General features: G+C 35.4%; 1 protein-coding gene across 13 annotated transcripts in view; it reads left to right on the top strand.

Annotated features, from left to right (window-relative positions):
• PUM2 (pumilio RNA binding family member 2) overlaps window positions 1-14928 on the top strand; it is a 73631-nt gene that overhangs the window by 19522 nt on the left and 39181 nt on the right. For all 13 annotated transcript variants that reach the window (XM_037392804.1, XM_037392805.1, XM_037392816.1 and 10 more), the window contains 4 exons: window positions 7763-7831; window positions 13409-13514; window positions 13810-13997; window positions 14638-14810. In XM_037392804.1, the coding sequence (XP_037248701.1) occupies window positions 7781-7831; window positions 13409-13514; window positions 13810-13997; window positions 14638-14810 (518 nt within the window). In that variant the 5' untranslated portion in view covers window positions 7763-7780. The remainder of the gene's footprint in view (window positions 1-7762; window positions 7832-13408; window positions 13515-13809; window positions 13998-14637; window positions 14811-14928) is intronic.

Raw genomic sequence — 14928 nt, forward strand, 5'->3', positions numbered from 1 at the left:
GAAATAATTTACATATCTAAAGAAAACATATTAGCAAAGAAAGTCTTGATTGCAGTGTATAATGTTAACTTACAGAAATTTTTACTTGATTCTAGGCCTGTACGTTGTAATTGTTTTGATTCTTGTTAACATGTTTAAGAAAAGCCTGTTGACTTTCTGTTAGAATGGAAGTCATATCTCATTAATCATTACAACACACATAAATGGAGATAAATTGTCCGTAGTTCTTGGTTGTGTATAGGTAAGTATTGGGTTTGTACAGTTTTAATCTTCAGAAAAGGCAGTTTTAAGCCTTTTTTTATAACATATTGCCTACAGAGCCTCAAGTTTTTCATGGTTTTTTAACTTACTAAGTAAAGTTTTTGAATAAGAGCTAACTATGAACTAAGGAAGGCTGATGTCTTGAAACAGCGATGCAGCAAGTTAGTGTCAGGTTTCCTTACAGAAGTAGCCGTGAGTGTTGCTACTCAACTGATAAAGCCTGTTGGTGTAGAATGGAAAAATAATAGTTAGAAATTTGTCTGAATTCCTCTAAACTTTTGTTACATGACCAGTAGCACTTATTACTCTGTTATAGGAAGGTGATGCTGACTGACTAGCTTAACAAGAAAAGTAATTTTCTAAATTGGAAAAAAAGAAATTTGTCATGTACCTATATTAAGGAATTGGCACCAATTAAATAATAAGTTTAGACAAGAACTGAAATTCACCTTACATTTCACAGCGTTGTTTTCAAACTTCTGAGTTTATGTAATGTCTTCCTTTTTTTGTTTGTGGTATATTTATGCAGGAACATTGGTGTAAGAGATGCAGAATAATACACACATGTTGAAGTGCAGTAGTGGGTAGGTTAAGAGTCTCACCAAACTAAGTGGGATCACACCTAAACTTTCACACTGAAGATTAAACCTGTATACAGTTTCTTGTATGAAAGAGTTCTTCAGTTTGATTTACAAGCTGTAAAGGACCAGTGGACCCCCTTTAAGAATTACCTTTGTTTGTAGCTCATTTAAATAAAAAGTTTAAAAAACTGATAAACGTTATTTCAATCAGTTGTTTTAATTTGGTTTTTTTGTTTTTTTTTTTTTTTTAAATAATTTCCTGTTTATATAAACTAATTGGACAAGTTTTTCTGGGATTCTTTTCTTTAGTAAAATTATAGATAACTTTTAATCAACTCTCTCTTCTCTAGACTTTAATTTTACAATCTTCTGCAACATCTGTCACCCTGACTCCCTGTTCTGTACATTCTTAAACTCTTTTGAGTCGATAATTTCTTATACAATTAAGACTCTGGTGAGAAACCTGCTAAGTTTTTTAGTATAAACTATATTCCCTACTTGTGTTGGAATATATCACTTTAGCTCCTCAAATGGAGCAAACAGTGTAAATAGTTACAAAATCTGGTTTCAGCACAGACACATTGTTATTGATTTATGTGAGGCTGATAGTTCTGCCACTCTTTGACTGTAGGGTTTAAAATCCTGAGCTTGAGGACACCTGACAGTAGTTTAGAAAAACTTTTTTACCACTCTTGAGGCGAAACTTGGAACTTGTCATATGGGAAGACAGGCATGAAAGCCTGTGCAAGGAAGAGAGAAGTTTCTTATGTGATGGAAGAGTTCATGTTCAGGGGAAACAAGTGTGCTATTACCTACTTCTTGGAGCATGTTTTGTTCCACAGCTGGGAACAGAACCCAAGATTCCTGAATCTTGTTAGGCCAATAAACCATCACGTGGTTGTGAAGCAGGTGGCAAGATGTCCATCACTTTCCTCTGCTTCATGCTTGCTCTGTGTAGTCTGTCGGCAAGGGGACTATACAAGCAGATTTGTAATTTTCAGATCTGGCAGTGACTTTTGAGATGCTATCCAGCATAATTTTATATAAATTTTTATATATGTGCACTTGATAAAAACCTAGGAAATTACTTTCTCCTGTGTGCATGCATCCAGATTACTGATACAATTGAAAAGAAAGCAAGTAAAACATTGGTCAGTGTTGTGTATGCAAGTGTCAGGTCTTATGATCACCTTGCCCCTTTGACTTAGATTTTTTAGCAGACTGGGCAATGCTTTTGCCGAGTGTATTTTTTTTTCCCCTCCTCTTGCTATGTGCTGCAGAAACCTTCCCTTGAAATCCAGTAGTTACTTTTTTTTTTTTTCATTGTTGGGTGGCCTCAGCACTGGGAGGATGGCTTCTCAAACTACAATACGAAGTCACAAGGCAAAAAACCCAGGAGAACATTAAGATCCAGAGTGATTGCTGAGCCAAGCCAACTAAATTGACAAACTAAATTTGCTGTTGTTAAAGTGTTTCAGTGTATCAAGGGTCATATAGTGGAAAAGTATAGTTCAATCTGAGAATATGTTAAGAAGCTTAAAATACAGGGATTGAAGAATTACTGACTTACCTGCAAAAAGTTCAAGTTGGGTTTCAGAATACTGTATTTTAATGCAATGATAATTGTTAAATACTTAATGAGGGAAGATGTTCTGCTTTTGAGATTATAACCATGGAAATATGTGTCAGAATTTAAAATTGGTTGCCTAAACAATTTGTCAGAAATGCCTAACATCTTGTTTCTTTGGACTGCTTAAGGAGCTTGAACATTTTGGAGTATTTGGTTAAGTCTGCAGTTGTGTTGTTCCTTGTGGTCCTCAGAAAATGTTACCTCTTTTCAGAACATAGCATACCTGTAGAATTTGAATTACTTGGGAGCAGCAACTTTTATTAACCATTTTTGGTAGTAATCAAACCTTTGGTTCCTTGAGGCTTCAAAGAGGCATGAGAAGATGCATCTAGCCAAAGCCAGCCTTAATCAAACAAATGCCTTGTTTTCTTAAAACGTTACACAAAATATTTAGTATTATGTAACCATCTTGTGTACAAAACAGTTCAGTTGTGATTCTGGTAGCTGCCTGTTCAGCTGCTCAACAGCTTTTATCTGGATGCACTGTTGGCTGCCCTCTAAACCAAAATAATGACGGTTTAGGTAACTTGGCAAAATAGATTCTGGAGTAGAAATCTCTGTATACAGCCCTGAACTGCAGTATCTCATGATAGAAGTTTGGGCATTTGCAGTTTAGGCGTTTTGTCCTTTGTTATAAATACCTAATAGATTTCTGTCTCATGTTTAATCTGTATTAAATACTGGTTTTATTTCCTAATTTCAAGCTGGCTACCCATCTGAAATATTTTTGTTATGTTTTTTAATACCTAATCAAGTGTCTGACATGGCTTTACAAGTCAGTGTTTAATTTAATGGAGGGCTGGCAGAGTTTCTATGTATCATGTTTTAAAAATACCCATTTTTGTGTTCTTAAATTAGTTTAAATTGCTAATAATGCTAAGTCTCTGCTATAAACATATATCATATATAAGATAAATGCTGCAGAAGACCCGCCCCTGTAGAAACTATTAGGAAGATATTTTGCATTAGTCATACAGCAAAATAAAGAAAAAAAAGAGAAAAAAAAGTTGAAGCTTTTGCAATGTGAACAGCAGCTTCCCTTTCTTTCCAGCCAGTACTGTAATTATTGGGTGTTTTGTGTTGAATTTCTGGCCTAGTACTACAGCTTCAACAGCAAAATGTGTCTTCCTTTTCCTTGTCACAGTGGTTAGGGTAATCACCTGCAGGGAAGGGGTGAGATTTGGAATTTCTTAATGCAGAAAAAATAGTTTTCCTACTTTCTGGTCAGATGGTTTAACAGTTTTTGATATATAAGATTAATTCATATCTTTCTCTTTTATATTTTTGTTTTGCTATTATTTTTCTCCAACTCTTCCCCTCCCCCCAGAAGTGGCTGAGATTTGCTTTTGCAAGAAAATGGTTAGAAGCTTATTTCTGGCAGGATTCAGGGTTATTGGAGAGAGTACTTGTCCTTAGATCTGGATCTGGCTGTCTGGATTCCAGAAACTGGAATTATTTTAAGCAGTGTTTCTTGTCGTAATCCTAGATGACTATCCAGTCTGCCTCCTGAATTCTGTCCTATGTGAGGACACAGTTTCATGTTACTGGTTTATCATGTAGCTGCCGGTCAGCAGGTATTCCTACTTTACCTTGCTCCAGACCAGTTTCTTCTTGTTGCTTTCCCCGTGTGAAATATAGTGGTCTCATCGCTGTGGTGTTTTAGCCACTTCATCTGGCTCGTCTGGTGAAATTCTCATGCGTGGAAGAAGTAGTAGGAAAAAAACTTCTGAATCAAACATTTTACTTGATCACCAAGTTCATTGCAAGGGGGACGGTAAAAGCTGTTGGGGAAAGATGGAAGGACTGCCTCCATCAGTAGCTGGCTAGATGTGCTTAGCTGTGTCCTGAACTAGATCTATTGGTTAAATGTTGCAGCACTCAGGATTGAGGATTGTCCTGTGAACATAGTATGAGGTAGTAGCAAAATACAGGAGAAATGAGATAGCTACTCTTACTAGGATCTTTGCCAGAGTAAAGGAAGGTTTTTGCATAGGCCTTGAGAATTAAAATAAATTATTTTGTAAAATTCAGGGGGAGAGAAAAAGTGTAAACTTTAGGAAGAAAGTCTACCAAAAAATGTAATTTTTTTTTTTTACTATGTGTTAGAATTTCATTCCTAATGCTGTGATGAAAAATTGACTAATACGTGCTAGTATGTTGTATCCAGTTTGAGTGAAAGTGGAAAAAGATCAGAATTTGCTATTGATATGTCAGGGTAAAAGTTCATGGATATGCTTAAGCTGTTCTATCTGTTTAACAGCAGTATGTGAGAAATTGTTACACCTGAAAACTGTTTTGGTGTGTAGTACCCATTTATGCATAATTTGAGGGCCCTGTGGAATGATCTGATGTGATCCGAAGTTTGAAACCATTGCCAGCTTCTCATAGTTGGAAAGGCTTTTTGGTGTTCAATTCCTGAAAACTAAGATTAGATATAGCAACTAATCCTAAAAGCAGGTAGGTGGTGAATGGAGGGTGTGTGTGTCTTCAGAGTGATTGTGGGGGAGAAAAAAACAAGGGAAAAGATGTAATCGACCAAAAGCAGGAAAAAATTGTAGATGTTGAATAGTATGTTTCATAGGCCTTTATTTTTTTTAATTTAGGAGTTATTCTAGGTGACAGGGAATTAATAAAAGTAGAGGGTGTTTTTTTAATGATCTGAATTTGAGATTAAAAATGTATATTTACAATGTTTCTTTCTGGAGCATATGAATCAGGTGAATGTTGACATTGAAATAGAGAAAATAAAAATTCCTGGTAATACAGATGATCCAAACCAAAGTTTCTCCTCTGGATAAAGGGCATGCCTTTATATGTAGTAGATCTAGCTTGGCTGTCATGCTGTATGTTTTCTTTTGTTGTAGTGATAGGGCTAGCATTGAAGACAATAGAGCTTCTGAAGATGGTAGTGCTGCCTGTATTTTCTCCAGTCTGTAAACTGATCTGTGACACATGTATTCATGATACGGGACAGGATTTTGTAGGCTGCTAGTTTTGATGGAAACGGAAATGGAGACCCTCTTTGCTACAGTAAAAGGACCATATTATTTGTCTTGCTGCTGATAGCAATAGGTAACACTAACTTAAATTTCATGATTGTAAGAAAAGAGCCAGTAAGCAAAGTCACTGTTCAGTGTACGAAAACTTTGTTTCACAGACTTGACTCAGCAGTTCAGGGAAAAGGTGGTTAGCTGTGTTATTACCCTCATGCTTAGATTGTCTTATCTTAGAGACTTTGGAAGTATGTGTGGCCGTGTTACTGAACTTTGCTGTGTTGTGAAAAATAAGCGTTTGGTATTAAGCCTTGCACCACAAAAAAACCCCCACAAACAAAACCACCAGAAATTTAAAAAAAAAACCCAAACACCCAACAATGGAAAAAAAAAATCCTAAACCAAAAGAAACAAACAAATTAAAAAACCCCATGACACAAAACCCAACCAAACCCAGAAAAACCTCAGCTGAAAAACTTAAGCATCTTTCAAGCTTGGTTGTTTTCTGTCTAACAGTGGTTTGGGTAGTGTTTATGCTAAGTATAGTTTGGCAAGCTTTAGCTACAAATTTTGTTTATAGAGATATCATTAGACCAGAACCACCTTTTGAGACAGTAACAGTTAATTTACTATTTGATTGTAATTGAAACTGAAGTCCATGACTTGAGCATGTGCAGTGGCTTATGGTAAGATAATCAACTCTCTCAGCCATTTATAGAAGAAATGATGTTTTCAGAAACTGTAATATCCAAATTCAGAAGTCTTCGAAATTTTATTTTCTGATTTTTCTTTCTAAATAATTCCTCTTTTACAGTTATTTTTTTGTGTGCATGCACAAAGATTTGGTTATCCCTTGGAGCTAATAAAAAATAGTTTATTTGTAATTTATGTGGAAAAAACCTTAATTTGAAAAAAATGCCTTTAGCTTTTCTAAGGATACATGAAAATTTCCTTTCAGTTTCTATAAGAATAAAGTCAACTTCATTGACTCAAATGTTCGCATCACTGGAAAACCGGTCAAGGTGCTGATTTACGCGCACCCCCCCCCGTAATTCACTGTGAAACTAAATTTACTCTTCAGTAGATCACTGGAATTGTTGGGAATTAGTTTCAGAATGAGTTTCAGAATCCATCTTAACTAAAAATGTTCTTTCTGAGGGAATATTTCTTTAAGCTGTGAAATTTCTTCCTCAAAAACAGATAGACACTCAGCCTCAGAAGTTAATGGCTTATAATGATTATGGAGCAATAACAGTATTTTGAGACTAGACCATCTATTGACAGATAATGGACACTTTTTCAGTGCTAAGAACTGGAAAAGTTGTTTGCACCAGAATGTTAAAATTGTGTCTTTGCCTAGTATTTGAGTGTTTTTTGAAAAGTGATCTTAATGTGTTATCAGCTGTATGGAATAACTTAATTTTGTTTTATTTTTAAATGTTAATAGATGGGTTTACTAGGTGAAATTAACTCCTCAAGAGAATGGAATTGGGAGGGAAACTTTACTTTTATTCTGAATAAGCTTATCATTTTACCCTGCTGCTTCTTACTGTTGAGAAAGAAGGGAAGAGAAGAAACAAATCTGAATTTCCCTTTTTTAATTTATTTTTTAAGCTTGTCATGGCTTTAAAAATTCCTTGTGGAAACCATTTTCTAAGGAAAGAATGTACCGACTGCGTTGTGTCTGCATGCTGTGGAAAAGGAGGTGGTTTGTAGCAGTAGCGACTCTTGTTCTGGTGTAGTATACCTTTCATATTTACAACAAACGAAAAAGACAACACAGAGAAGGATGAATGCTGTTTTGTGGAAGAAGGCATGAGAAAGTGTGATAATGCAGTCAGTTACTAGATTTGAAAAGCAACATATTGACGTGTCTTGGAAGTTTTTCTTTGTTTGCTACTAAGTGTACTCAGTAACATTTTGTGCAATGGCTCATCTTCTTTCCCAAAGATACTGTATGTCCAATTCTTTAATTTCTTTTTGGTTGGTTGGTTTTGGTTTTTTTTACATTTATTGCAATTTGGTCATTGTTTCCATATTCAGTGATATCTATCCGTTTATGTGAAGATTAAAATTTTTAAATATCTGAATTTCTTAACGTGGTGTTATATTAGCGTGGTTCATTAAAGTGGTCACTAACTGTATCTGTTCATGAAATCTAAACTGATGTTTAGCCTAGATTGAGTAGCAAACTTTGTGTGTGCTTTTAATTATGAAAAATCTTGTGGAGTATTACAAGCTCAACTTTTCAAAAGACACTTGATGAATGGATCATTCTTTTGTTTTTCCCCCTACAGGTTCGATCTGTGGATGAAATGAATCATGAGTTTCAAGCTCTTGCCCTAGAATCTCGGGGAATGGGAGAGGTAATGATTGAGGGTTGAAAATCCAGTTGATAGTTTGGAAATGTTGATACAACTTAAGAAGTCTTAAATAAGGTAACATGAAGCAAAGAGCCTCTTTTAAGACAGAATTGTTTTTTCAGGCAACTGAAGATTTTTGTTCTGAGATGAAGGTAAACTTGAGTACTTTTCAAGAACACTGGGATGGTTGTTGAATGCATCTGCAGTGTTACTGTGTCAGTATTAACTAGATGCCTAATGCTCTTGGGACAGTGACAGGGTACTTTGAAAGTTTGTGCAGCTCTATGAAATGAGGTATGTTTTCAGTGTCACCACATACAAGCTAGTGAAACAATTGCTTACTGCTCTTTAAGAAGCCAAGGAGACTGAGATCTGAAAAAGGGTTGGCTCCAGAAAAAGTGAAACTGGCATATATCCTAGCAGAAATGTGTGGCAATTAACTATATTTTGACTGGTAATTACTCCTTAAAAGAAGATTTTAACAAGGGTGAAGACTGCATTTATATAATTTAGCTAGAGGGAAGAAGGAATTTGATTGGTCTGTTTTGTTTTTTTTTTAAGTTGATGTACTTTTGAGGGGCTGGGGTAGAATTTAAGATCATGGAGGATGAGTGAGCTCCTTCAAAAGCAGTTCCCTAAACTGTTTTGAAAGTAATCAACATGCATTAGGGTTACTTGCCCTGACAGGACATGGTAATAAGATAAGTTCACATTGAATTAAGATTTCAAATATTGATCCTTTTGTCTTGCTGGATATTTATGTAAATCAGTTGATAATCAAACCAGTGACAATATTTCAGCTTAACTTTCTTAAAATGATGATACAACTGTGATCTCTATGGAAACCATAACATTGATGAAAAACAAATACTGTGTTCTAGTTGCTGAATGCTTCTGGACTGAACACATGGCTGTTTTACCAATCAGTTGGGTTTTCAGCAATTTTTGCTTCATCCAGGTTTCCATGTTGACTTTGTTAAACCATCTCCCCTTTGAAAAATCAATAATAAATTAAGGCCTGTTCTTTAGAAAGTTAAGTAGCCACATCAGATATGCTTGCTTCCCCCTGCCCCCCAGCTCTTAAATCCTTTGAAAGGTAAAGGTGTTAGTAAGATACCTGTGATAGTACCAACAGCGGTAGAGTGGATAGGTAACATTCATATTGATGATTATTCTTGTGCCACCCACAAAGTACTCTGAAAGATTGAAAGCAGTGAAAATCAAGGATGGCATAAATGCCTGGGTATTAAAACCGAGGTATATATGACTGCTCATGCAGATCTTCATTTTAGGGTATCTCAGATTGAGGGAGGTATTTCTGCATGATTATGGTTTTGTTTACATGGCATTCTGTGGATCTGTGAAGATGTTTTAAACAAACAAAACCACATCAGAAAAACCCAGACACACAGAAAGCCAAAGTAGTTCTGGAATAGATTCCAAGGCTGGTTTAATCTTCTTTTTGATTATAACCATCTAAACTATTAAAGAAAATGTTCTCAAATACCCTTGTAAGCTAGAGTTGGTAGTTATATGTTCCTCCCTGCTGCCCTCTGTCTGCTTTGAAAATTGTGAAAGGGAGGTGATGTCAAGCATTTGCTTCTAGCTATTGGGAAGTTGTTCTCTTCCTTATCTTCTCTGCCTGGATAGATTTTTCTCTGAACTGAAATTACTTCGTTTATAATTCTAATCCTTCTTGGTCTTTTTTTCCCCTGACGGGGAATCAGTACTTGGCATTAGAGGGCTGTTAAGTCTTACTTTTCACATCATTACTAAAATCAAGACTGTCTGTGAGTCCTCAAGCAAGTATCTTTTCCATGTGCTGAAGTAAAGGAATATGGTATGAAATCTGTTCTCATTGTACCATAACACATTTTGGAAACAATAGGTGCTGGAAATCCTTCTGTTAAGCTGTCTGAGCTGCATTTGGATGGAGCCTGGTATCAATCAGTATCAGGAATAGGACAGTATAACATGAGCCAGATGTATGCTTTCCTTGATCTGTTTGTCTTGCAATGCTTTGTTAATTTACTCTGTAAAGGAACAAACTAATATTTCAATAACAGATCTGCTGTATTGCAGGCTTCTTTCTCTGAATGTCTCCTAAAATTTCAGCTCTTAGATTGGTTATACACAGATGATGCTTCTGGCTCCAGCTTCTAAAAGCTATTGTGACCCTTAAGGTTGTGATAATATTCTGAAGAAATAATAACACATGGTGCTGTTTCTCTTCTCTAGGCATCTGTTGTTTGCTGTTTCAGAGCCAGCATAGTAGATTTCAGGACTTCTAGTGTGACCTGATACAGGCATATATACAATTTATTCCCAAACAGAATATAAAACTAAACTTTTTTATATATATAAAAATCTCTGTTGTTATAGTAACTTACTACAGGGTCAAAGCACACACAAATTTTGTTTTAGGGACAATATATCCATTTCTGGTGTCAAAATTTCATTCAGAGAAATTGTGGAAGCCCTGTAAGAATGATGCCTGAAACTTAATAAATAAATAAATAAATTTTTAAAGAATCCTTAATTCAAGAGCCACTAATGGAGACTGCGTAGTTACTTACCAGAGAGCTGGTTAAGAGGCAGCTTTAGCATAATTGGTTATTATCAATGTGTAGAAAAGGGCTTTGTTCATCTGGCAGAGACATAACAGGGATCAGTGCTGATACTGGAAAAGGATTCTTAGCATACTGTTGGAAAGAAATACAACAATCTTTAACATTATTTAGAATTAGGATTGGATGTATCTTTGTAACATTTTTTTCAAATTTGATTAAATGCAGGAAATAATGAGCAAGATACATGTTCTCAAACGGTAAAGCATGATGATTTTAGCTCCTTGTATTAATTTATGATGACTTCTTGATTAAGTCTTTTTCAGTAGGGCTAATTAAATAAGGTGTTTTGTCTGTTAGAGGAACATTTTGCTTTTCTGAAAAATACTTTTTTAAAAATATTTTTTTAAGTTCCACAATTGAATAGTTGCTAGCTGCTAGGGCTGCTCATTTATGTGGCAATGCAATAAATAAAACATCCCTTTTTTAGAAGTAGTATAATGTATGTCATGTCCATCATCTGTCAAAAGTAATAAATCTAAATCACTGGCCCTCAGGGACGCGCAAACTTGTTAACTTCAAAAAATTCCATTTGTTTAAATATTTGGGGTAGTTTTGTTGTGTAGAAATTTTAATGGTAATATTTTCTGTAAATGTTTAACCTTCAATAAGATACAGTTTAAAATTAATGTTCTGAGGTATAGATGATACATTATGTTTTGTGCTAAAGATAATCTATATTCTCTGTGTACTGGAGTACATGAAGGCTGCAAGCAGTTGAGTATATCCATTTGGAATTGAGAATATGTAGTTAAAAAAAACCCAAAACCCAAACAAACACAAAACCCAAAAAACTAAAGTAAACCTAAAAAAAAACCCACAAACACCAAAATCCCCCAAAACAACCTGTACTTTTGCAGTGAGGATTATTGCTGCTCTTTACCAGCGGATAGGGTTTTTTTGCTCTGATGGAAATTCTGTGAATGAATTTTGAAATCAAAAGTGGTATTGCAGTGTGTTCTGCTAAAAATTTGTATATTCATAATGTTGTGTTGTCTGAACATGTGTCTGATAGTAGAATTTGGTAATTTCAGGGTAAGCATATTTTAAATTGTTTTAGTTCACCCAAGATATTACTTGATCTGTTTTATTCTGATGAAGTTGTGTTAGGTTGTGACACCTTCACTTCTGTATTACTCATATCTCTGATCTCAGCTGGACACGAACTTGTCTTAGACCACATGTAAAATAAGATGATCTTTCTCAAAACCAAGGTTGCATAGAAAGCATGATACCTGTTCTACCACTGTCCTGCAAAATGAAAAATTAGTACTGCAAATCAATTACAATATAAAGCTGAAAAGGATGCATAGATTGCATAGTCTGATCTGAAATTGATAATCTTTTGATTTGAGTTGAATCACAGTTGCAAGATTCCATTCATCTATTTTTTTTGTCCTCTAATGGTTAACTTCAACCCTTAAAATTGGGGTAGGCTTAATCCTGGTGCTCCCAAAGCCTGTTGATGACTCTCCCATGCACTGAGAAAGCGGGCATCTTTGTCAGGGTCCTAACTGTAACACTCTTGCAAATACAATACAGTATTTTCGTTGAGCTTTAGCTGTTTATCATCCTCCACTTTAAGTCCTTCTCAGTTAATTTATGTGAGGAACCCATGAATTTCAGTAGGTTAGCTAGTCAAAATACTTTGCTTCTGGTAAGAGTTCCAGGCAGCACAAAAAACCAGCTATCGGCAATCCTTAAGTTACTCCAGAGGAATCTTTCATCTCTGTTTCAGTGTTAATATTGTGGCCTGTTCATGGAATCTTACCCTTTCCTTTAAGCTGTTTCCACAAGCTCTTCCAAAGCTGTACTAAGAAATACCTGAAAAAATACTTCTGTTAGTTTCATCAAGGGTCATACTAAGCTGTGAAGTTCAGAAGGGTGTTTCAGTTGCTTAAGTAACAGGAGAATGAAAGCTTCAGGACATACTTGTTTATTGTAAACAAAGCTCTATCAGATTACATCTGTTTGGGTTTTTTTTTTCAAAATTGACAAAATCTTAAATTTTAAATTGAACATTACATTTTGCTGAATTTGACAGATTAGGATGCTGTCTTCAGAGCTCTTCCCTACTTTTTTTGCAATCTGTTTTCATTGTAGTTTCAGGTGATCAGCCTTGTAAGGCATGTAAGATATAGTCAGAATACAGGCTTTTAATTACATATGAAAGAGAAAATGTGATATGCAGTGTTTGGCAGTTGTACTGCTACCAATGCAAAAAGTCAGAGGAATAAAGTAAAAGTAGTAAAACAAAAGTAAAAACAAGGTATTTTTGTTTGTGCATTGATTCTGTTGTGTGTACTGTCTTTTGTCCTCAAAGTCAGGACAAGATGTCATACTGATCTAACTTGAAACTTTCTCATTTAGAAGTAGTAATGAAAAAAAAATACCATACAGCTGAATGAAATCATTGGTGTGTGGAACTTTGAATTTGAATGTGTCATTTGTAACGGGCAGATCCCTGTGGTCTAAAGGAGCTGGTTTGCCACCATATATATGTTAGTAGCTTTCCGGAATTTGGAACATGATGCATTTGTAGTGAACAGAATGTTACAATGAACTGCTGTTGTTTCTGTACATCATGATAGTTACAGGCCAAGCTTTTGAGCCAGCACAGAAAGAAGGCAGCGTTAGTTTCTGAGGGGATTGACTTGGTTTAACACTGGGTTTAATTTGACTGTCTTTTCACATTTGCTTCTATATTCTGTTATCTCTCCCTCATAACTTCAGAATCTCAGCCTTTTTGGGGTCATTTGAGTGATTTCTTTATACAGTGTCAGCTTCAGTAACAGCACAACTTTTGAGTGTTGTTATTCCTTGGCAATGCATGCTTCCTTCTGTGAAGTTGACTTTGGTTTCTAAAATTAATTTCTTGCATATCCTCTTAATAATACTGCTGGTTTTGCCCGTAAGCATATCTTAAATAAAACCATTTTCTCTTTTGGAACAGCTTTTACCTGCCAAAAAGTTTTGGGAACCTGATGATTCAGCAAAAGATGGACAAAAAGGGATATTCCTTGGTGATGAGTGGAGAGAGACTGCATGGGGAACTCCTCGTAAGTGATTGATGTATATGTGTTGAAAAATAGTCATGTTTACTAAATAGTATTTCAAAGTAAATTAATATTATAAATTGTGTATTAAATTTTATTTTCCTTTGATTTTAGTTGTGAAAAAGTATAGCACACTGGTGGTTTTGTGCCAGTAACACTTTTTGAAACAGATTTGGAATTTTTTATATAACTTAATTTGGATCTTGTTTAATATTGCCTCTGAAATGCAAAACCATTATAAGTTGTATTTTTTTTTTTTTACATACAATAGATTCATTTATTTATTTGTTTTTAACAGACCATTCTATGTCCCAGCCTATTATGGTACAGAGAAAGCCTGGACAGGGTTTTCATGGAAACAGTGAAGTAAATGCTGTATTGTCTCCACGATCAGAAAGTGGTGGCCTTGGAGTGAGCATGGTAGAATATGTGTTAAGTTCCTCTCCAGCTGATAAATTGGATTCCCGGTTTAGGAAAGGAGCTTTTGTAAGTAATGCAGTGTGTTAAGCTTGCCTAGTTACCTGCTGTGGTCTTACTGTCTTACATGGTTATATTTTCTACTCTATTTGTCCATTTTTCTTTTTTAACTCTTCTCTTTAGAAGGAAGTGTATAGTGCTATCTGTCTGTCTTTCTTGCTTGGAGGGGGGCAGAAGAGGGAAGTGGCTTGGGAATCATGACTGAATAGCTGTCCAAAAAAAAAGTAGTTTCCTAACACCTTTAAATGAAGGTAGGAAAAATTGCAAATAGCTTAATATAAGATGTGTGATGGGCTTTATTCTAGATCTTCCTATTCTATGTTTCTGTGTGGGTTTGTTTTGTACTAGGATGTTTTAACTGTATAAAATAAATGATCAAATATGAAGTGTTCCTGCTTTAACAGCACCGCTATAGTTAAGGTTGAGTTAGCTCTTCCATTATAAATCTTGGCATTCCTTTTCACATTTTGGCAGTTATTAATTGCATGTGGTTGAAACTTGATGACCAAGTTGCCCACCAAATGCAATTTCATTGAAAACAAACTGTTTGTATTGTTTACGTGCACTGTAGTGTAGAATTAGGTCACCTTGTGGTGCTCCTATTGTGTTCTGTTCAATATTCAGAATCAAACAGATTCTTTTTCCTCAGGGCACTAGAGATGCTGAAACAGATGGACCTGAGAAAGGAGATCAGAAAGGCAAGGCTTCTCCATTTGAGGAGGACAAAAACAGAGATCTTAAACAAGGAGATGATGAGGATGTTACTAAAATAAATGGCAGAGGTTTGCCAAATGGAATGGATGCCGATTGCAAAGATTTTAAGTAAGCTTTTAACTGTTTCTTGAGAAGACAAGCATGTCTCTTAAGGGCATTATTATAGTTCTGGTTTGTGTGTCAGCTTTAAACATTACCCAGCTGCAGAATGATTCTTCCTACCTCA

The sequence above is a fragment of the Falco rusticolus genome, chromosome 6, assembly GCF_015220075.1.
Source record: "Falco rusticolus isolate bFalRus1 chromosome 6, bFalRus1.pri, whole genome shotgun sequence".
In the NCBI taxonomy this organism is placed as follows: domain Eukaryota; kingdom Metazoa; phylum Chordata; class Aves; order Falconiformes; family Falconidae; genus Falco; species Falco rusticolus.